The sequence below is a fragment of the Pleurodeles waltl genome, chromosome 2_2 (assembly GCF_031143425.1).
Source record: "Pleurodeles waltl isolate 20211129_DDA chromosome 2_2, aPleWal1.hap1.20221129, whole genome shotgun sequence".
NCBI classification, from domain to species: Eukaryota; Metazoa; Chordata; class Amphibia; order Caudata; family Salamandridae; genus Pleurodeles; species Pleurodeles waltl.
In genome coordinates this window covers 228300135-228323548 of record NC_090439.1, presented here as the reverse complement: position 1 = coordinate 228323548, position 23414 = coordinate 228300135, and the positions used below count along the sequence as shown (strand labels likewise).

The window sequence follows — 23414 nt, the reverse complement described above, 5'->3', positions numbered from 1 at the left end:
TGCTCCAAATAGCTGCGGCTCTACCCTGACAATTTCCTCCACCATGACCCTTAACTCCTCCTCTGTGAAACAGTGGTGTCTTTGTGGTGCCATGAGTGTTATGTGAGGTGTGTTGGTGAGGATGTGTTGGGTAATGTTTTGGGGTGTGTGATGTACAGCGGGTGAGTGGTGTATGGGTGTGAGTGGTATGTGGCTCTAGTTGGCTAAGTGGTCTTGGTGTCAGTCTTGAGCCAATGTATTGTAATCGTAAGGGATTGTGGGTGTGTTTATTATAGTGGTGTGTGTGGGTATGGTGTGTGTATGGGTGTCAGGTGTGTGTTGTTTGAATTGTCTAGAAGACAAAACACAGTTAGTCTGATTTGTAGAAATTAATGTTTCAAGTACAGCTCTTCTACCCTCTAGGGCCTGTTGGGGTGAGGATGTCGCCGCAGATATAGTCTTGCTCGGGGGGAGTCTCCTGGACCAAGGTGGCAGGCCCCACTTCCTCCCGGGTCCCTGCACTAAGGGGGGGCCACTGACTATTAGCATATTTGTTTTCCAGCCAGTCCGAGCTTCGTTAGGTGAGTCGAAGAATGTGGTATTTTGGTAATGTATTACTCTCAGTCTGGCTGGGAACATCAGCACAAAAGTTATACCCTCTGCATGCAACTGTTTCTTGACCAACATAAACAATGCATGTTTCCTCTGTACTTCCAACGTATAATCGGGGAACAATGAGACAGCTGCATTGCCCATAATTAAAGGCGCATTTTCCCTGGCCTTCAGTAAGAGAGTGTCAAGGTACCTGAAATTAAGAATGTGCACAATCATAGTACGTGGTGGTGCGCCAGGTGGAGGGTGCTTGGATGGTATGCGGTGTGCAAGCTCTACTGCAAATAGTTGAGAAAGTCCTTGTGGTGCCACTGCCTCACGGAACCAGTCTGCAATGAATTGCGTGGTATTAGAGCCCTCTGTTTCCTCTGGTACAGCTATGATTCGCACATTATTGTGTTGGGTACATCCTTCTGCATCCTCTGCCCTGTCATGAACGAGTGCCAGCTGTTTTTGAAGATCTGACATAGTTTCAATGTGTAATGCTTGCACTGGGGTAAGTGATGATAACATCACCTCTGCTGCCGAGACCTTTTCGGAGAGTTTGCGATGGTCATCCTGAAGGAGACCTAATTCAGCAGACAAAGTGTCAATGTGATGTTCTATGGCCGCTAGGGAGTCTTTTATTTCTTGAAGTATGATGTCTAGTTTATCCATGACAGGCCGTAAGGGATAGGGTGGGATACACTGTGAGGAAGTAGAAGCTACATCACCGGCTGTTAGAGCGTTCTGAGCCATTCTGTGACAACTGTTTGTTTGACTTTGTGAGCCCCATATTATTATGTACAGCACTCTATTGTTCACTTCTAGTTTGTCTACCCATTCAATGCTACTCCCTCTGACCCTACTACAGGAAGGCATGGCAGGTGGTTTTGTGTTACTGTGCGTCTCAGGGCACTACTCCTAGCCCAGTCATACGTTCATCCTAAGCACATCATCAGGCAGTAGCGCAGACCGCTCCCCAAAAGGCCAGAAGTGTTAATATGTTCCACTTGTTCACCAGTGCCGGGCTTCTGATCTAGGTTTGGGTTGCTTCACGAGCACTGGTGTCAGTCATACGATGTATTCACTCAGAGTATATAAGCTATAAGGCAGACTTGGCATTGTATGTATTGCAGGGTATAATTACGTCACTTCCTGGCCATATTGGTAATCCTGGCAATTCACATAACATTTAGGCCCATATTTATACTTTTTGACGCAAAACTGCGCCAACGCAGTTTGCGTCAAAAAAATTAGCGCCGGCTAACGCCATTCTGAAGCGCCATGCGGGCGCCGTATTTATTGAATGACGTTAGCCGGTGTTAGCCGCCGGCGCTGTCTGGTGTGCGTTAAAAAAAACGACCTACACCATGCAGCGCCGGCGTAGGGGGAAAATGGCGTATGGGCGTCCAGAAATGGTGCAAGTCAGGCTGAGGCAAAAAAATCGCCTCAACCCGATTTGCGCCATTTTTTTACGACGCCCATCCCCCATTGAAATGACTCCTGTCTTAGCACAGACAGGAGTCATGCCCCCTTGCCCAATGGCCATGCCCAGGGGACTTCTGTCCCCTGGGCATGGTCATTGGGCATAGTGGCATGTAGGGGGGCACAAATCAGGCCCCCCTATGCCACAAAAAAATATTTAAAAAAATACCTACCTGGACTTACCTTATTGTCCCTGGGGTGGGTCCCACCAGCCTTGGGTGTCCTCCTGGGGTGGGCAAGGGTGGCAGGGGGTGTCCCTGGGGGCAGGGGAGGGCACCTCTGGGCTCATTCTGAGCCCACAGGTCCCTTAACGCCTGCCCTGACCCAGGCGCTAAAATCCGGCACTAATGCGGGTTTTTTAGACCCGCCCACTCCTGGGCGTCATTTTTGCCCGGGAGTATAAATCCGACGCAATAGCATCGGAGTAATTTTTTAAGACGGGAACGCCTACCTTGCTTATCATTAACGCAAGGAAGGTGTTCACGCAAAAAAATGACGCTAACTCCATGAACTTTGGCGCTAGACGTGTCTAACGCCAAAGTATAAATATGGAGTTCGTTTTGCGTCGAATTTGCGTCGAAAAAAACGACGCAAATTCGGCGCAAACGGAGTATAAATATGCCCCTTAGTGAATATCGTCTCAACACAGTGGATTTCAAGGTGCACGATATCAGTATGGCTGTACTCACTGTTCTTCCAACAGCTGATTTCTGGCCAGCGTCTTCCAAATGGAGCCACTCTGCTTCTGGGCAGGTTTGGGTGCTCTTGTACCCTGTAGCTCCTGGCAGATCCAGGGACACGAGGAACTGGCTCAGCCTTCGGCCAGGCAGCTCTACGTTTCACAGCCCCCACCAAATTTGGCTTCTCCTAGGCCACAGTCTCATCAATACCGGCAAGAGCTACAGGTCGGTCTGCCGCGACCCGGCCACAACACCATGGCTGCTACATCACTGGCAGCTGAGGTGGGGGTGTGGAAGCAACCCTCCCATGAAGCATGGCTCCTGGCGGCTCAATTCCCCCAGCGCCCGTCCGCATGTATCTGGGCCGCCCTACAGATTTCAAGAACACCAATTGTTGACACAGTTGAATTTTCAGCGATCCCAGTGCATTATTAAGTTAACAGACGTATTCTGGCATGTTCATAAGAGGGATGACACGAGCATTGTCAGCGGATTAATGCGGATTCTCGGGTGGCTCACCGGAGCTCAGAAAATTATGACTGCCATCTTGGCGGCTGGCCACGTCCCCTCACTGCTTTCACTATTTAAACACTAACTTTTTTAGGGTAGTAACATAACTACTGTTTAATGGATTTTTAATTCATACACCAACCATTCGTATTTCAATTTACATTTACAGCTGTGGAGTATGTGTGTCATGGCTGCAGTGGTTTAAACTGCAGTCAATCATTCTAATTCAAATATAAGAATATTGCAAAAACAGATAAAACACAAATTAAACTGTATATTAGGTATATCAGTATATTAAACCAAGAGAGCAAAAGACACAGAATAAAAGTCAACGGATATAAATCAATACAAACAATAGAATACTGAAAAGGCTAATTAATCAATTAATGCATACATTGTACCTCTAAATACTAAGGAAAGAACTAAAACATTATCAAGCGTTTGTAAAAGAGCGATATTGTAGCATTAATGAATACAAAAGGGCAGGCCATTTAGGTATATTACAAATCCACAATATAGGGTTGAGATATCTGTTTCTCAGGTTATAGTATCTCTTGCAAAAAAGACATGTTTTGAGCGTTCAACAGATTAAGGGCCTCATTCCGACCCTGGCGGTCATAGACCGCCAGGGTGGAGGCCGGAGGTAGCACCGCCAACAGGCTGGCGGTGCTACATGGGCAATTCTGACCGCGGCGGTAAAGCCGCGGTCAGAAAAGGGCAACCGGCGGTTTCCCGCCGGTTTACCGCTGCCCAAGGGAATCCTCCATGGCGGCGCTGTATTCCGACCCCCTTCCCGCCATCCTGTTCCTGGCGGTTGTTACCGCCAGGAACAGGATGGCGGGAACGGGTGTTGTGGGGCCCCTGGGGGCCCCTGCACTGCCCATGCCACTGGCATGGGCAGTGCAGGGGCCCCCTAAGAGGGCCCCATTAAGATTTGCAGTGTCTGCCTTGCAGACACTGAAAATCGCGACGGGTGCCACTGCACCCGTCGCACCCCTTCAACTCCGCCGGCTCCATTCGGAGCCGGCTTCATTGTTGAAGGGGCTTTCCCGCTGGGCCGGCGGGCGTCCTTCTGGCGGTCGCCCGCCAGCCCAGCGGGAAAGTCGGAATGACCGTCGCGGTCTGTTGACCGCGGAGCGGTCTTCCGACGGGGTTACTTTGGCAGGCGGCCTCCGCCGCCCTCCAAAGTCGGAATGACCCCCTAAGTGTTGTACAGTCAGTACTGCGGAAAAACAACATTGCTCTATGGTACTGCCATGCTTCTTGCTAGGGGAAAAGCGAGACAAAGTAGGTAGCATGCATACAAAATTCCAGTTAACATCTAGCACCTGTAGAGACATGTGTATCGCTCAATTAGTTAATAAAATTTCTCTTAAGCCTGTATGTGGCAGGTAGCATTAGTCCATAACCTATTTTTAGAATGGCAGACATGGTGTATGAAGTGCTGCATAAAACAAGTTATTGCTACAATGGTTGTTCTTGCATGCTGTTAGGATAAAGGATAAATAAAAATACAGTTGAATTACTTACATGGATGAACTTTTCTGGCATCTAAAAAGATCCACACTTACACTACACAATTTCAGTCTCAATACTTTTCAAATCTAACGATCAAACATCTATCTTGCCATGTGAGTCCATTGTTAGTACAAATGAAACTTTGAGAAGTGGTCTTGTCAAAAAAGGATTACAAAACAGTATTTTTTTTATAGATCTTTGTGGCTATTTTATTATTGTGCTATTTGGCAGTTTAAAGTGTATCCTTCTTTAATCCATGTTCATGTTGGCACAGGTCACGTGGCTTATGAAAGTTAGTCCTTTTTCAACATGTGACTAACTGAATCCTTTATCAGGCTTTTACCCCCAGGTCCTTCATTAAGGGCTCTGATGTTGCCATTTAATAACATCAAGCATCATTTAGCTTTGTCTGCAACCAATATCTGTAGTAATGTTGCTGAAAGAGAGTGAGTTAATGGTTGCTTGGCCTGACTAGCGACATCCTCTTCAGTATGCACAATATAATTCAATCATTCAAAAAACTTTATTTCAAAACCAAAATAATGATATGGGCATATGGGAGCACCGAGCCCCTCTTTATCTTAATGTGTAACTCAATGTAATTTCATGAGAGAAACGTCACTTGATAATGTTTATTCAGGCATCTAACTAGATCAATTTCTCCCTTCCCTGCACCACCCAATACGACTCCAAAACTACCTCAACCTACACTACTAATGAGAAGCATCTGCCAATCCACCATGAATAATGATTTAAAAAAATCTTGTAGCCTTTCTTCCATATAACACTCAGAGTTTTATTTTTTTAAATAATGAAATCAAAGAATGAACCAGTTTTCTGGAAATACTGTTGCATTTATTTTCGTGGGCCTCTTTTCACAATAGTATCTTCTCAGCAACACGGGCAACGTTAATCACAAATATGTAACTCTATACTCAACTCATTTTAATAATTTGTACATCAGAATCATTATCATCACAGATTTGGTTGCGAATTTTGCTCTTGATCTGGTATTTACATATATTTATTCAACCAGTCGATCATTTGCCTTCTTGCATCCTCAATGTGTGGTTTATCGTTGGGATTAATATCTTCCTTCCTGCGGTGAACAAAGCCATGGGTCTGTCCAGGATAGACTTTAACTTCATAGTCAACCGTACACTGTTCCTTGAGTTTCTGCTCTAGCAGGGTGACCTATGGAGCAAACAAACATCAGTGTTTCCTCTAGTCAACATGTTAATGTCAATTTGACTTTCGCTTTCACGTTGAAAGCACAGCCACCACAAATAAAAACATTTTTGTTCATTATAACATATTTAAATAGGTAATGAATATGTAATCTTTTTATTTGCATTCAAGGAAACTGGGGTAAACAAAACCATGTAATGAAGACATTCACTAGAATGTGACTCTCTTCGATATGCCAAATCACCTAAGAACCACCGTTCTACCTTCCTCCCCAACAAGCACACAACAATCAATACCATATTTAGATTAATGATCGATCTTTACAAGAGTATTTAAGTTATCCGAGAGAAAGTCTTCCTTGTGCCCATATTAATTCTGTCATATCCACTTCCTTAGTAATTTAAGATTGTGAGCACGCTAAATCCCAAAAGGAATGCACATTCAATACTATGCTCTACCTGGAATGAAACGGACAGCGGCTCCATGGTTCACAAATCTTCGAATCAAGATGGTGCATGAGCCTTTGAATCAATGGAGTTTAAAATAAGGCCATGATGACTGGTTTCTTTGATGCTCATTTTTCTTGCACTAGGATCGCAGTAAGTTGCTACCTATTTGTGTTGTCCTGAGGAAGTTCCCATATGAATGACAAAGCCAATCAAAAGTAGGTAAAGAAGCTATGCTCCAGGCGAGGCACAAACACAAGAGGAAGGAAAGACATCAAGTAATAAGCAGGCAAGTGAGAATTATAAGAATACCAACAAATGATAAGCAGTGGGCTGACCCTAGGCCCGTTGTGACTGTTGATATTGTATAAAATAGGCCTTCAACAAGAGACACTAGTACGTTATCTGCAAATAAAAAGGGCCAGACAAGGAATCTCTACCAAGAAAGTGGCAGGCAAACAGATCCCACACATTGCCCTTTCAGTTTAGACTCGGTATCAATTTCAATGGTAAACCACACTATTTTCACTTAAAATGCTTAGATTCTGGTGAAAATGTATGCTATAGAAAGGAAGTAAAGCCACTGGTTTGGTCATCAGATCTTTTGTCAACACTCATTTACATTTTTAGCAGCGAAACTGTGAAATATTATTGAATTATGACACCGTGTGGTCATCCTCTATGCTTCAGAAAAATTACATGCTGTGGTTTGAATGAGTGTTTTTCAATGTTACTGTTGTATGAAAAGATGATGATGCTTGGTTTGGTAGACAGCCTTCTTTGTTCTGCATTTCTTCCTTAGCTACTTGCCCTAATCTTAAATGTTTAGTTCCTATTCATATAAATAATTGTATTTGTAGGTCTGCTAGGTGAAAAGAGTTCATTTTGAAATGCATTATTCATATTTATAGGACTATGTATGTTTTGCTGGAAATTCAAGTCATGAAATAAAAAATACAATTTGTCATTGACCAATGCCCACAATGACTATTCTAACTCAAACGCTGTGATACTTTGGGCTAAACGAAAAATCTTCCAATATTTTGAAAAAGGGTAAACTTTTGCATTGCTCACAGGTGGTGCCCTCGAGGCACTATCAAAGGCACAAAACCAACATTACAGGTAAAATCTAAATTTCCCCAAGCAAAGAGTCTCTCCAGAAGGAGAGATGAGAGGCCAGGATCACCTGGGTATTCGCTGGGGAATTATCTTAGGCCTAGAAGTTCATAAGTCCAGGCCAGCCTCATCATGCCCTCTTTGTCTCTGCTTCCGCAAGCAATTTGAGGGCAGGGCCAGACTGAGAACCCAAGGCAGCTCTGGCAAATGTTGTCATTCCAGCCCCCATAGGGTGCATAGCAAGCAAGCCTGACCACTACAATGGGGTTTGAGGGGGGTCCCCCAGGAAAATTTGGAAAAAATGGTAAAAACGGTGCATTAATCACCAAAGTTATCTGGACAATTTTATTGTTGCCTGAAAGCTATTGGATATACAAGGGCCTCTGCAGTGCTTTTAAACTCCTGCACTGCTACAAGGCTGGACCCCAGTAACAAAAGTAGACCCCCCTCCTCCAGTCCCCCAGGAAAAAACCAGATGCCCGGTACAGTCAGTCTGGCCTTGTTTGAGGACCTTTCTGCATTTTTTCTAAGGTTAGAATATACAATGGTGAGGTCAGACAGGGGTTAAGTTGTCCCAAACTTTGTTTTGTATTCTAATTTTATCCTACTAACTTTCTGTTTAATTATGTTTTTGTTTCGTGAGATTAGATCGCATTTTAGTAGCCCACAGAAGGAAGTATACGTTAAGGGAGGCATGGCCCACAGTAATGACCCAACATTAAAATAATGCACTATGGGCACATTCTCTGCCAACTAGTCATAGGAATATGGAACATGAAAGGTATTAAAGCACACAGTGCTTTTTTAGGCTTTTTCTTTTTTTTTTTAGATTCTACTTGAAGGAATACGTAGTTTTTATTTAAAAAAAAAAGTTTTATAATAAAGTATACTTAATCAACTTCCCAAACCTCAATTTTTAATGTCACCAAATAGATGGAATGACACCTTTGTGCATTTTCTAAACAGTTCAAGCTTTGTGAAATACAAAGCTTTTTTCCATTAAAAAAATAAACACATAAGATGCCCTCTCCTGGGAGCCCTCCTTCCCATACCTATTACCCAAGGTTGTGGACGTCCACCCTCCACACTCAACAATTGTGTGCTAGATAATGTCCTACCTGGGACATTCTGCATCAGGAAATCATCACTCTCAGAAGATCTGACGGGATAAACCTTGCATCATCTCCATTCTTTCTCTCCCTCTCCTCTTCTTTTCTAGCACCTTTTTTCTCTATCTTCTTCCTACTTCTCAATCTTTTTTTCTCCTCCTTTCTCTAGCCCCTTTCTCCACAGACTGGTATGGCAGCTAATACGTTTTCTTGGCTATGCAGGGCCAGGAGCATCAGCTTCTAACTTTCTTTGGCCACAGTGCTTTTTTCAGTTCCCCAGTCCTGGAAAGCCGACCCTCCTGGGGGCTTGATGATTGTTGTCCATTCTTGTTTGATGGGATATAAGGCTGCATGGATTTGGCTGTTTTTAATTACACCATCAGCAGGGACCGACTCGGGAACTCACTGAATTGGAAATGATTAAAACATCATCCAGCTCCATGCAATTCCACTTTGGACCCAGCCATATGCAAATCAGTCTTGACCCTGTTCCCCATGGGAACAGTCCAGCCCGAACTGCCAGGCCAGGTCTTCCCTGGACTTGAAACAAGCATCCTGGGACCGGTTTCAGGGTTTCACCCCTCATCAGCCAGGCTAGCTTGAATCCAGTGGCATGGGAAGCACGGGACCCACGTCTGGGCATACTCTTCCCACTTAGGGCGACAATAATAATGCTGTTTGAAGTTAGAAAGTTTGAGCTGCTGAAGCCAATTTCCTCATTTTGCAAGTACAAAATGCCTTGAAATTGAAAATACAAAAGCATGTATAAAAATAATACATGTATGGTAAATACAAATGTTTAGTAGGTAGTTCTACTTAAGAGTTGCAGACATATAAATTAAATAACATCATATACTGACTTAAGTTAGCCTAACTACTAATGCCGCATTAATGTTGATTAATACTTGAGCATTGAAAGGTCTGTTTTCCACATTGAACTGTTGTTTGGCACAATATGTTTTCTCTCCCACTGCAAATACAATAACTTTCCAGAAGCTGTCAGTTAGTTAGTGGTCAGGCATTTGCTGTGTATTAGACACATGATAGTGAGGTTCCCACAGAGAGGAGAGGCAATGACAGGAGACATGAAAGAACTATCTGAACCACAAGATGTGTACAATGTATCTTTTCAAGAACTTGTTTCCGTGGTCCATTGTGAAGACATGAGAAACAAGGGAGTTTACCTACTCCCAGGGTTTGCTGAAGCCCTGTTGCATGCCAAGAACAAAGAACTTGTAAATTGATTCAATTTGTATCCTTTTTAATTTATATTAGCGTGTGTTCCTAGACTTGGGAGAGACACTCGATCGATCCTCTAGCTTCTAGATTGAGAGAGCACTCTGGACTCTTTATTGGGATTCGTAGGGTGATCTCTCTTCAGGAAAGGTTCCCTTTTATTTTTTAATTTATGAAAGATGTCTACTAATTTATGGCTGAGAATACTTTCCAGCTTGTAATTTAATTTGCTTAATTGCAAAAGATTCAAGCTTATTTATTTTACTCTCTCGTCAAAGCTCTTTATTGGGTTTCTGACCTGACACCTTTACTTTGGCTTAAATTACCATTCTAATACTTATATAGATTAGGAAAGTTCATTTATGGAACACGCTTGTTGTATTATCTGTATGTTATTTGTAATCTTTACCATTATAGTATTTTCCCTTGTTTTGAATATCAACTAATGGGCTACTTGTAACAAAATGACTAAAGAGTAGTATTTGCTGAATAAAATGAATGAAATCATATTAGAACTTTCAATAAAACCCTTTAACTTACATCAACTCTCTAACTTGATTGTTTTGGAGCTCCAAGTACACTTGACTGTTAATGCAGTTTGATGTATAAAATTGCTCCTTTTTAATCTTTTCTTGTCAGCAATCAAAGGTCCATACGACCAGTAACAGGGGTTGCTCAACGATTTTACCCAAAGTCGGAGATACAAAGATCCCTGCTCTGCTAGAACTAACACGTTTCCATTTCCTTTTACACCGGCACAGAATCTACTCATTAATACATTTTCTGGCATCCAAATGTGCCTTTCAAGACCCCAATCCCATACCCATAATGTAAAAGAATAGTTAAACAAGTATTCATTTGGGTTGGTAATGTTTTAATGACTTCTAAAAGTATTTGTGACTCAATACCAATTTGGTACGTGAAAGGGATTTGTTCTGAGTGTCTCTTCAAAATACCAAATTGGTATCTTATGCGCAGTGTGGAGTGGAGAGTTGAGGGTTGTAGGCATGGACGTCAATTCACCGAAATGCCAGGGGTAGCGGAAGTGACATCACATGCTCTTTCACCTCCACTCACACACACAAACACACTTATACATACACACAAATCCACACTTACATACACTCTCACTGAAATAAACACACTAACTAGCATGCAGACAACATACATTTAATTTCTTTTTTACTTACCTTAGCTGCCATGGAAGGGCATATCCAGCCAATTGTACTCCATTTTTATTGCACTAATAGTGAATAATATATTATTATTCGCTATTAGTATAATACAAAATTCACAAAAATAAAGAGAATAGAGCTCCAACTGACGTCCACAAGGAAGATCTGCCTCTTTGTTCCTAGCACCGACTTTGCCATCTCTAAGGCTAGGGGTCACCAAGGCAGTGCCAGGGGTATTACAGAGCAGTTGGGACCCCTGACGACCCCAAAATGGCATCCATGGCTATAGGTCTCCCTGAGGGGGTGGAGGGCAGCGATATGGTGTCCTATTTGGAACACTGGCTTCAGACCAGCGTTGCTCCAAACCACCTTACCTCTTTTTTTGCTCTGGAAGAGCTCACAGAGTACTAGCCCATGGCTGGCACCTGGTCGCCCATCCCGCCCAGTGGTGGATAGGTAGCTTCATTATGGGGACACTATTCTTCAACAAGCACAAACTGCAGGCCCCTTTGTGGTGGACAGCGAGAAGGTGTCTGTATTTCCAGATTTTACAGCAGCAGTTCAGGCACAGCAGGCTTCTTTCTTGGAAGTCAAAAAGGCACTCCGAGAGGAAAGACAGCAGTATTCCCTGATGTTTCTTGCCAGCTCAGAATAATCCTGGACGGTGCTACCCAGTTTTGTAAGGACCCAAGTGCGGCGTGGGAATGGCTGGAAGTCTACAAGGCCACGTCAACACTTCTTAGACCTAGGTCCAAGACAGGGCCAACTAGACATGGGCCCAGGAAAGGAACCCGGGGTCTGTCCCCTAGTAGACTCTCAAAGAAGTAATTTCCCTCCCAGATGGAGCAGGAACGGGCTGCAACACTGATGGCAGTGGCCGAGATTTCACAGACTTAAAGGGCCGACGCCCTACACTGGCACCTCATCAGAGCTCAGGACTGCAGCAGCAGATATGAACACCTCCTTGTCTCATGAGAAACATCTGCCTACTGTGACCCTACAATCCGTAGGCAGATTGATCTGATGGGCTGGGGACTCATGTGCAGAGGTGAACCCCGATGCCCCCTGGGGTTCTGGACAATTGGAGCTTGCTATGTTTTGTTTGTGCTGCTTGGGTGGGGGGCCACAGACAGTGGGACCGCAGATAGATGGGTGCTTGCTGGCCCATGTACTAGGATACACAATGAGAAATGAGCTGATGCAGCTTAATGAAATTTTCCAACTTAGCCTACCCAACCCTGATTATCCCCTGCCAGGTGCCTGGAGGTGGCATTTTACTAACAGTGGTTTTACTTTTCATGTTTGGGCAGCCAGCCATTGCTGGACTGCTCTGAGGTTGGGGAGTTTGTTGCTGGGGACTTAATTTTCTTGTCTCTCGGGTTGTGCTGCTCGATATTGCTGGGGAGACCAGTTTTAGTGAGGAGGGTGTAGGAGACCATGTGTAAACACTTGTCTTGCTTGACAGTATGTCGGATTCAAGTATACCTTGACCTGGAACATAAGAGGGATGGGTTCAGCTGCTAAGCACTACAACATCCAGAGATATCTGAGGAAGCACGGGGAGCAGATGGCTATCTTGCAAAAGACACACCTCACAGGGGAGGAGATTGATAGTCTGAAACGCAGATGGAGAGGGCAGTTGTCTGCCACTTTGTATTCCACTTATGCCACGGGTGGGCTCTTACATGGATACAGGCAGGCACACCTTTTGCTCTGACTAATCTCACCATTGACAAGGAGGGGTGGTATGTGTCGATTAGGGCCAAAAATGTTACGCTGGGAAGTGTGTATGCCCTAAACCAAGATCAGTTGGTTTTCCTCCAGGTGCACCGGACCCCACTGGCTACTTTTGTAGCGGAGGATCTCTTATTGGAAGGGGATTTTAATTGTGTCATGGACATCAAACTAGATCGCTCGACTCCCTCTCTGCCAGGAGCGGTGGCACACAGGAGCTCTGTGGGCCTCCAAGACTGGTTGAGTCACTGGGGTGGTGCATGTTTGGAAAGTACAACATGGCTAGACACATGACTACTCATACTACTCTCACAATTACCACCTACATACCAAGCTGGATATGTTTGTCTGCTCCAACAGGCTTAGCCAATATGTGACTCACACAGAATATCTGGGGCACACCCTGTCTGACCATAGCCCATTGTTCTTGGGGTTCCGCCCAGTTGAAGAACACTTGGAGGTCCCGGGGTGGTGTTTGAACTCCTTGTTCCTAGAGGGTGTGTGCTTCAGAGACTCACTGGGTGGGAGACATTTAAGCTTTTATTGAGATCTCTTTGTTTGTAATCCCTTTGTTGGAGTCTGTTTGCAACTCTCTTACATTTTGCTCCTGCAACCAGATCATTTGAACAGTGTCTCCTCAGTCGTATTAGTTCCCCATACGATACACTATTAATTAGTGGCTTGAGGTGGAAGCTAGTTCCATGTAAGATGCTGTTAGTTGCAGACTGTTTTCTAAATAGTGTTATTTCTATTTTGTCATCTTGTACATAAACCAAAATGTCTAGGAAACTGACACAAATATTGCTTACTGAGCATGCAAATTGTAAGGCAAGGTCGATGTTATTCAGATTGTCCAAGTATATAAAAAACGTTTTGGTACCATTTCATATTAAGAACAAATCGTTGATATATCTTAACCAAACGATGATTTTATCGAATGCTTGTCGATTGTCTTTCCCCATGCATATTCCTTCTCCCACCAACCCATGGTAGGTTAGCATAGTTTGGAGAAAAGGAAATGCCCATGGCGGTGTCATACAGTTGATGGTATATCTCATGGTTTATTAGAAAAACATTGTTTGTAAGGAACATTATTAAGTTGTTTCAGGAAATGATCACACGCCTTGAGTCCTGCCTCATGTCTGATCGATCTGTATAAAGACGCCACATCACTAATTATAAGTAAATAGTTGCTGCTCCATGTGATGTTTCTTAACACTCTTAAGAAACCTCTTGTGTCGTTGATGTACAAGCTCAGTGTTTGAAAAATTAGTATCAAGAATTAGTCAACATATGTAGAAACATGTTTGTATAAAAAGTCACATGCCGATACTATTGGCCTACCCGGGAGGTTAACTAACGTTTTGTGAATCTTTGGTAAGAACGAGATTATTAGTATTTTTAGAGTGTTCATTCATCATGAATTTATATTCCTCCTCCTTGATTAAATTATTAAACCATTGCTTTAGTTTATCATTAATCTCCATAGTCATTTTGTTGATGGGACATACCTTGGTCTAGGTGGGGCAATTTCATTTCCTCTAAAAAATCGATTTAATCATGGCAGTACTTGTTGTCATGTCTTCTCCTTCACTAGGCCGATGTCAAATTCACTAGTGATATCAGTTGTGGGAACTGAACATTTGATGTTACTTTAATATTGATCATGTTTTAAAGTGTCAAACCTATTGGCAAATGCAAATATTCATTCATGATTATAATCCATTTAATCTCTCACAAACGTCTTTTTCTTGTGTTCTTGCACTTTTTCATTTTTATCAAGGTGCATTATCAACACTTTTCTCATTTTGGTTGTCTCATCTTTATCTGGATTTGATAAAAGTCTTTCCTCCATCTCTTTGATAATTTTATGTAAGTCGTTTAAATCGATTTTGGCATGTTTAATCAGTATTTTTATCATGTTTAATGCACACTGCATGTTATTTTCACCCCATTCCTAGAGCATTTCTGGTTTGATATCTGGGTGAGTAACATGGTGAAAATTCTTAGGCCTCTTGGCAATCTGTTCACTAAGGTAAATATAACTTGCCCTACCGCCATGCACAGTCATATTATCAATAATGTAAAAGAAGATATCATGAGTGATGTAATATGTAGGGTAATTAGCAGTGCACAGCAAGGACGCAAGTTATAGTTAACTTGAGATAACTTACTATAACTGGTGAATTTCTGTGTTTTTTAGAGTTTGAACCTGAACATTTCATCTAACTCTACCGTTACTTTAACCTTTGTTTGTCTCAATGAATTTCTAGTTTTTTTTCTTCTTACATACGTTATATATAATTACCATAATTACTAATCCCCTCATACAGCCAATCCCACACACCATGCACAGCATTTGGATGTGTGAGGCGGGGGTTAGCCACAGGGCCTGGCCCTGTGGATCCTAAGGCCTTTCTTTTTTTCTCTTTTTTTTTTTAAAGGGGGGGGGTCGTATGGCCCCACTCACTGAACCTATTATGGCCCTGGTAACCACACCCCCCAGGGCCACTAATTAAAATTAAGGGGAGGGGGACATGTGACTCACCCCTCCCTAGGCTGATTTTGGCCTTGGGGACCACATTCCCCCAGGGCCTGGTACATTTGTTTGGGGGGGAGGTGGCATGTGCCCCCTTCCCTGGGCTGCTTTTCGCCCTGGAGACCCTATTACCCAGGGCCCAGCGCATCTTTTAGGGGAGGGAGCAATGGGGTCACCCTCCCCAGGCCACTTCTGGCCCAGGAGACCCCCTCCCCCGAGGCCTGCCAACATATTTAAGGGGGAGGGGTCACAATGCCCCCCCTTCCCAGACCTATTTTGGCCTCAAGGACCGCATCCCCTGTGGCCTGGCCATATATGTGAAGGGGGCATGAGACCTCCCTCCCAGAGCAGACTGACTGCATATAGAAAGGGGGAGAAGGCACGTGTCCCATCTCCCCAGGTCCATTTCGGCCCCTGGGGACCCCATCCCCCAGGGCCCAGCCAATAAAGGGTAGGTGCCCTGGTGTCCTCCCACCACACTTTTTTAGAGGGCTGTTGAGGGAGCCCCAAGGCCCCCGTGGCCCCAGCTGGCTTCTTGCATTCAGCTGGAGCAGGCATTGGTCCTGCACGCAGGGAGCAGCTAAAAAGTTGCTTCCTGCAGGCGGGAGCAATATTTAGATCAGGGAGACAAATCTAATGTCCACTCCCAGCTGACAAGAGCATTTTCCAAACTCCCACCTGCTGGGAGTGAACTTAATGGTTGCTCCCACTTGGTGAGAGGTTTGAAATTGCTCCTGCCAAGCGAGGGCAAACACAGGTTTCCATCACGCCAGTGCCAGCAGAGAACCCACTATGTACCGGGGGTACGGGTCCCCTGGCCACTAATGGTTCAGGGAGGGGGGACCCCACAGTCTCTCCTCCTTTACATGCACAGCCAGGCCCTGGGGTATGGACCCTGGGGTTGAAAACGGCCCTGGGAGGGGGGGGGGGGCTGCTTGCTCCCCTTCACTGCACAGCTGGGCCATGGAATCCCTGGGTCTGAAATCGTCCTGGGGAGAGAGGCCACAGGCCCCTTCCCCTTCACTGCATGGCCTGGCCCCAGAGGATGAAATCCTTGGGGCCGAAAACAACCTACTTCACTGAATGGCTGGGGCATGGGGTCCTCAGGGCTGAAAGCAACCGGGTAGGAAGCCCACGGGACCTGGACCACCCCGGGTGGCTTAAAAAACAGAAGTGCAAGAGTTATATTTTTTTACATTTTGTCACAGATTTGCGGATCCTCCGCAAAGTCACAGAAAATTAAAACAAAAAGAAAATGTTTTTTGGCCCCAGGCGGGTGCCTCTGGGACACCACCATCAGGCCTAGAGGTCAGGGTATTCCTACTTTTTTTTTTTTACTTTTTTGTTAGGACTCGAGATATAAGTCTTAAGACGGCTGCCACCACTTTTTGGTTGAGGTGGTGGCAGCCAATCAGATCTCAGTTTGAGATCAGTTGGGATCTGTGGAGCCTTGTCATCCCTTGATACACACTCTTTCTGGACCTATATCCATATTTCTACCAAATTTGGTGTAAATCTGTTCAGTGGTTTAGGCTGTAGCTGTGTCTAAAATTCTTAAGGAAAAAAGCATTTTGGGACCCCCTCTTTTTTATCCGCCCTCGCTTGATGGATCATCCTGAAACTTTCCACACGTAAACTAAGCAAAAAAGAGCACTTTAAAAATAAAAAGTTTTGTGGAGATTCATCAAACGGCGCCAAAGTTATTTGCAACACAAAAAATGCATTCCCTATGGAAACACGATCCTAACTATAACTACCCAGTGGCAACTGCTAATGGGAGAAATATATATATACATATATATTCACTGAAAAAAAAAAGGTTACAGGGACATTATAATTAGGAAACAGAATGAAAAAAAACATAGAAATGCACTTAAAAGGCCAAAGGTTACAGGCACATTATAGTTAGGCTCACATTTTAAACGTCACTGAAATTCATCTGTTACAGTTAGAGTTACTTTACGTAACTATAACTCGAAGACTAAGGTACCTATACTGCATGCCCTCAACATGCACTGCTTATTATAACATTTGCAGTAATATTATTGATGAGAAACCTGTGCACGACAGGGGTAGGAGTTATAGTTACCTTAGGGCACAAGTTATAGTTACTTGAACTAACTACAACAGCTGAATTTCTATGGTTTTGTAGGTTTAAAATGTGAGTCTAACTATAATGTTCCTCTAACCTTTGTTTTTTTAAAAGTGAATATATATATGTGGCAGTGCCCAGCAGAGGTTGGCTGCAGGGCCTGGCCGCAACCCCCATTGACCACACAAACCCTGCGCCATGCACAGCCTTCGGGCTGAGCATGGCAGGGGTTGGCTGCAGGGCCTGGCTGCATACAGCCTCCCTATAACTACCCATCCATGCATGGCCTTCAGCCATGCTTGGCATAGGTTGGCCTCAGGGCCTGGCCACAGTCATCCGCCTTTTACCCCTTCGCTGCCAGGCCTTTTCCCCATCAGATGCCAGACCTTTTTTTGGCTATTTGGGTCAGGGCGCGCTTAGGCCCTCATAACGTTTTGTCCACATAAGCTACCCACGCCACATTTGCGTCCTTTTTTCCAACATCCTAGGGATTCTAGAGGTACCCAGCCTTTGTGGGTTCCCCTGAAGGAGACCAAGAAATTAGCTAAAATACAGTGAAAATTTCGATTTTTTCATTAAAATGGGTAAAAGGGGCTGCAGAAGAAGGCTTGTGGTTTTTTCCCTGAAAATGGCATCAACAAAGGGTTTGCGGTGCTAAAATCACCAGCTTCCCAGCTTTCAGGAACAGGCAGACTTGAATCAGAAAACCCAATTTTTCAACACAATTTTGGCATTTTGGGCGTGAAACCAATTCTGGATCCCAGAAACCGAAACATTTCTAAAGAGTAGACAAAATTCTGAATTCAGCAAGGGGTAATTTGTGTAGATCCTACAAGGGTTTCCTACAGAAAATAACAACTGAAAAAATAAATATTGAAATTGAGGTGGAAAGAACTGCAATGTATCTATACGTTTTACACAGTAACTTTTGCCTGCAATGTCAGATTTGTGAAAGCAATATACCGTTACGTCTGCTGGACTCTTTTGGTTGCGGGGAGATATAGGGCTTGTATGTTCATCAAGAACCCTAGGTACCCAGAGCCAATAAATGACCTGCACCCTGAAGTGGATTTTCATTCTATACCGGGTATACAGCAATTCATTTGCTGAAATATAAAGAGTGAAAAATAGCTATCAGTTAAACCTTTGTGTTTCCAAAATGGGCACAAGATAAGGTGTTGAGGAGCAGTGGTTATTTACACATCTCTGAATTCTGGGGTGTCCATACTAGCATGTGAATTACAGGACATTTCTCAAATAGACGTCTTTTTTACACACTCTCTAATATTTGGAAGGAAAAAATGTAGAGAAAGACAAGGGGCAATAGCACTTGTTTTGCTATTCTATGTTTCCCCAAGTCTCCCGATAAAAATGATACCTCACTTGTGTGGGTAGGCCTAGCGCCCACAATAGGAAATGCCCCAAAACACAACGTGGACACATCCCATTTTTTGACAGAAAACAGAGGTGTTTTTTGCAAAGTGCCTACCTGTAGATTTTGGCCTCTAGCTCAGCCGACACCTAGGGAAACCTATCAAACCTGTGCATTTTTGAAAACTAGAGACCTAGGGGAATCTAAGATGGGGTGACTTGTGGGGCTCTGACCAGGTTCGGTTACCCAGAATCCTTTGCAAACCTCAACATTTGGCTAAAAAAACACATTTTCCTCACATTTCGGTGACAGAAAGTTCTGGAATCTGAGAGGAGCCACAAATTTCCTTCCACCCAGCGTTCTCCCAAGTCTCCCGATAAAAATGGTACCTCACTTCTGTGGGTAGGCCTAGCGCCCACTAAAGGAAATGGCCCAAAACACAACGTGGACACATCACATTTTTTCACAGAAAACAGTACCTACCTGTGGATTTTGGCCTCTAGCTCAGCCGGCACCTGGGGAAACCTAGCAAACCAGCACATTTTTTAAAACTAGACACCTAGGGGAATCCAAGATGGGGTGACTTGTGGGGCTCTGACCAGGTTCTGTTACCCAGAATCCTTTGCAAACCTCAAAATTTGGCCCAAAAAAACACTTTTTCCTCTCATTTCGGTGACAGAAAGTTCTGAAATCTGGGAGGAGCCACAAATTTCCTTCCACCCAGCGTTCCCCCAAGTCTCCCGATAAAAATGGTACCTCACTTGTGTGGGTGGGCCTAGCGCCCACGAAAGGAAATGGCCCAAAACACAACGTGGACACATCACATTTCTAGACAGAAAACAGAGGTGTTTTTTGCAAAGTGCCTACCTGTGGATTTTGGCCTCTAGCTCAGCCGGCCCCAGGGGGGGCAGAAATGGCCTAAAATAAATCTGCAACCCCCCCCGAGGAGCGACCCTTGCCTACGGGGTCGCTCCCCTTGCGTGACAGCGCAAAAAAAAAGATCCCTGGTGCCTAGTGGTTTCTGCCAAAGCAGGCAGAAATGGCCTAAATACAATATGCCCCTCCAGGGGAGCGACCCTTGCCTAAGGGGTCGCTCCCCATCTGTAAAACAACAACAACAACAAAATCCCCGGTGCCTAGTGGTTACTGCCCCCCCCCCTGGGGGGCAGAAATGGCCTAAAATAATTCCCCCCCAGGGGAAAGACCCTTGCCTAAGGGGTCGCTCTCTTACGTGAAAAAAACAACTCCCTGGTGTCTAGTGGTTTCTGACCCCCTGGGGGCAGATCGGCCTAATAGTAGGCCAATCTGCCCCCAGGGGGGGCAGAAAAGGCCTTAAAAAAAATGCACCCCCCCCCCCCCCGGGAGCGACCCTTGCCCAAGGGGTCGCTCTCTTATGCCAATTTCCTTTTTAAAATTAAATCCCTGGTGTCTAGTGGGCGTTTCAAAAGCTGGATTGCTTTGCAATCTGGCTTTTGAAACGCAGAGAGAGACTTCAAAGGGAAGGAAATAACTTTCCTTCCCTTTGAAGCCTCTCTCGGCCTCCCCCACGTGATCGGAAGAGAAATGCAAAGCATTTCTCTTCCGATCAGCGCGATGGGAGGAGGCCCTGTGACAAACAGCACGCGATCGTGCGCTGATGTCACGGTGGGGTGGGGGGGGGCCAGGGTGGAAGGAGAAGGGCTTCCCCTTCCATCCCTGCCTTGTGGTGTGGGGGGGAACCCCACAGAGGGAACGCTAGCACTCCCTCTGGGCTGTGTGCCCAGGACGTAATGGTTACATCCTGGGCACAGCAGCACTGTGCCTCAGGACGTAACAAATACGTCCTGGGCACAGAAGGGGCAATACACAACTGATGGTGGACACTATTTCAGATAAGACTTTTTCACTTGATGTATTTAACTTGGTCTATTATTATGCAGATAGTTGTTTCTTTGCTGCACCTGAATATGTCTGCTCATTTAGATATAATTTACTATGCCATAATCATGGACTATTCCAGTCCAGGTTTATGCTGTGCCTATACAGGGAGTGCAGAATTATTAGGCAAATGAGTATTTTGACCACATCATCCTCTTTATGCATGTTGTCTTACTCCAAGCTGTATAGGCTCGAAAGCCTACTACCAATTAAGCATATTAGGTGATGTGCATCTCTGTAATGAGAAGGGGTGTGGTCTAATGACATCAACACCCTATATCAGGTGTGCATAATTATTAGGCAACTTAACAAAAAACAAATATATACCCATTTCAATTATTTATTATTACAAGTGAAACCAATATAACATCTCAACATTCACAAATATACATTTCTGACATTCAAAAACAAAACAAAAACAAATCAGTGACCAATATAGCCACCTTTCTTTGCAAGGACACTCAAAAGCCTGCCATCCATGGATTCTGTCAGTGTTTTGATCTGTTCACCATCAACATTGCGTGCAGCAGCAACCACAGCCTCCCAGACACTGTTCAGAGAGGTGTACTGTTTTCCCACCTTGTAAATCTCACATTTGATGATGGACCACAGGTTCTCAATGGGGTTCAGATCAGGTGAACAAGGAGGCCATGTCATTAGATTTCCTTCTTTTATACCCTTTCTTGCCAGCCACGCTGTGGAGTACTTGGACGCGTGTGATGGAGCATTGTCCTGCATGAAAATCATGTTTTTCTTGAAGGATGCAGACTTCTTCCTGTACCACTGCTTGAAGAAGGTGTCTTCCAGGAACTGGCAGTAGGACTGGGAGTTGAGCTTGACTCCATCCTCAACCCGAAAAGGCCCCACAAGCTCATCTTTGATGATACCAGCCCAAACCAGTACTCCACCTCCACCTTGCTGGCGTCTGAGTCGGACTGGAGCTCTCTGCCCTTTACCAATCCAGCCACGGGCCCATCCATCTGGCCCATCAAGACTCGCTCTCATTTCATCAGTCCATAAAACCTTAGAAGAATCAGTCTTGAGATATTTCTTGGCCCAGTCTTGACGTTTCAGCTTGTGTGTCTTGTTCAGTGGTGGTCGTCTTTCAGCCTTTCTTACCTTGGCCATGTCTCTGAGTATTGCACACCTTGTGCTTTTGGGCACTCCAGTGATGCTGCAGCTCTGAAATATGGCCAAACTGGTGGCAAGTGGCATCGTGGCAGCTGCACGCTTGACTTTTCTCAGTTCATGGGCAGTTATTTTGCGCCTTGGTTTTTCCACACGCTTCTTGCGACCCTGTTGACTATTTTGAACGAAACGCTTGATTGTTCGATGATCACGCTTCAGAAGTTTTGCAATTTTAAGAGTGCTGCATCCCTCTGCAAGATATCTCACTATTTTTGACTTTTCTGAGCCTGTCAAGTCCTTCTTTTGACCCATTTTGCCAAAGGAAAGGAAGTTGCCTAATAATTATGCACACCTGATATAGGGTGTTGATGTCATTAGACCACACCCCTTCTCATTACAGAGATGCACATCACCTAATATGCTTAATTGGTAGTAGGCTTTCGAGCCTATACAGCTTGGAGTAAGACAACATGCATAAAGAGGATGATGTGGTCAAAATACTCATTTGCCAAATAATTCTGCACTCCCTGTAGTGTGTATCTTTCATCTCTGCTACCCATTGTTATATTTAAGCTTCTACAATGTTTCTCACGTGGACTCTAGACAATGGATGTTAGACCTTGATATTCCACTATGGAAATATGCTGATCCTCACTATAAAGACATTATTATTTTATATAATTATACTATGTTTTGATTATAAGGATTTGCTCAATGTGGATTATACAATGCATTAATGCAATTCACATGTATCTTGATTTGCTTATAGGTGTAATGGGACCTCTACTAGACTGAGAACCAAATTGTACTATTTATTATTATTATTATTATTATCATGCTACTGCTTCATACAATGCAAATATTTTTTGCCACTATGGCTCTATTAATTTTTAACACATCAATGTTTTGGTTTTGTATTATAATATGCATTGTGGTAACACTTTACATTATTTACTCAGTATGTTTATTCTGAACCAATTGTTTTTATTGATTTAGGGACAATGATAGATAATTTACACTATAAAAATGTATGGGACTCTCAGACAGAAGACAAAAATAACTGTGGTACTGGGAACAATATGTGACTGCACTATCCGTCTTTCATTTATGTATCCCATTGTGTTACCCAGCATAATAATTTATGAAATTATATTAATTTCTGTGTACAATTTTGGTTTGTCCGTACAGCAAAGTTACTATCTGCTTGATAGGTTTCCATTTGGATAATACGTTGATTGAGACTTACAAGATGGTGCTGGTTTTGGGTTTTTGTGTTTTCCTGCCACTTAGTACTTCTTTTATGTTGTCACTTCCTGGTTAAAATATGGTGTCTTCACTATGGTGCTCACATGATCAAGGCTCTCTGAGGTTGAAACGGTTTTTGTGTTTTGCTGCAATAAACTATGAGTGTTTTTATCAACAGCTGTGTGAACCTAACTATAACACCCCTGTGATCTTTAGTTTTTTATTGAATGTCTAAGGTTTTTTTAGTTCTATTTCTTAACTATAACATCCTTGTAGCCTTTGTTTTTTTCAGTGAATTTCTAGAGTTTTTTAAATATTAAGATGCCATAGCAATTTAATTTGGGGTTTGAG

At 43.9% G+C, this 23414-nt stretch overlaps 1 protein-coding gene across 1 annotated transcript in view; it reads right to left on the bottom strand.

Moving 5' to 3' along the window:
• Window positions 1-4922: 4922 nt before the first annotated feature.
• The window catches only part of CMBL (carboxymethylenebutenolidase homolog), a 707337-nt gene continuing 688845 nt past the window's right edge, over window positions 4923-23414 (bottom strand). The window contains exon 6 of the mRNA XM_069219697.1: window positions 4923-5960. Within this exon, the coding sequence (XP_069075798.1) occupies window positions 5781-5960 (180 nt within the window). The 3' untranslated portion in view covers window positions 4923-5780. The remainder of the gene's footprint in view (window positions 5961-23414) is intronic.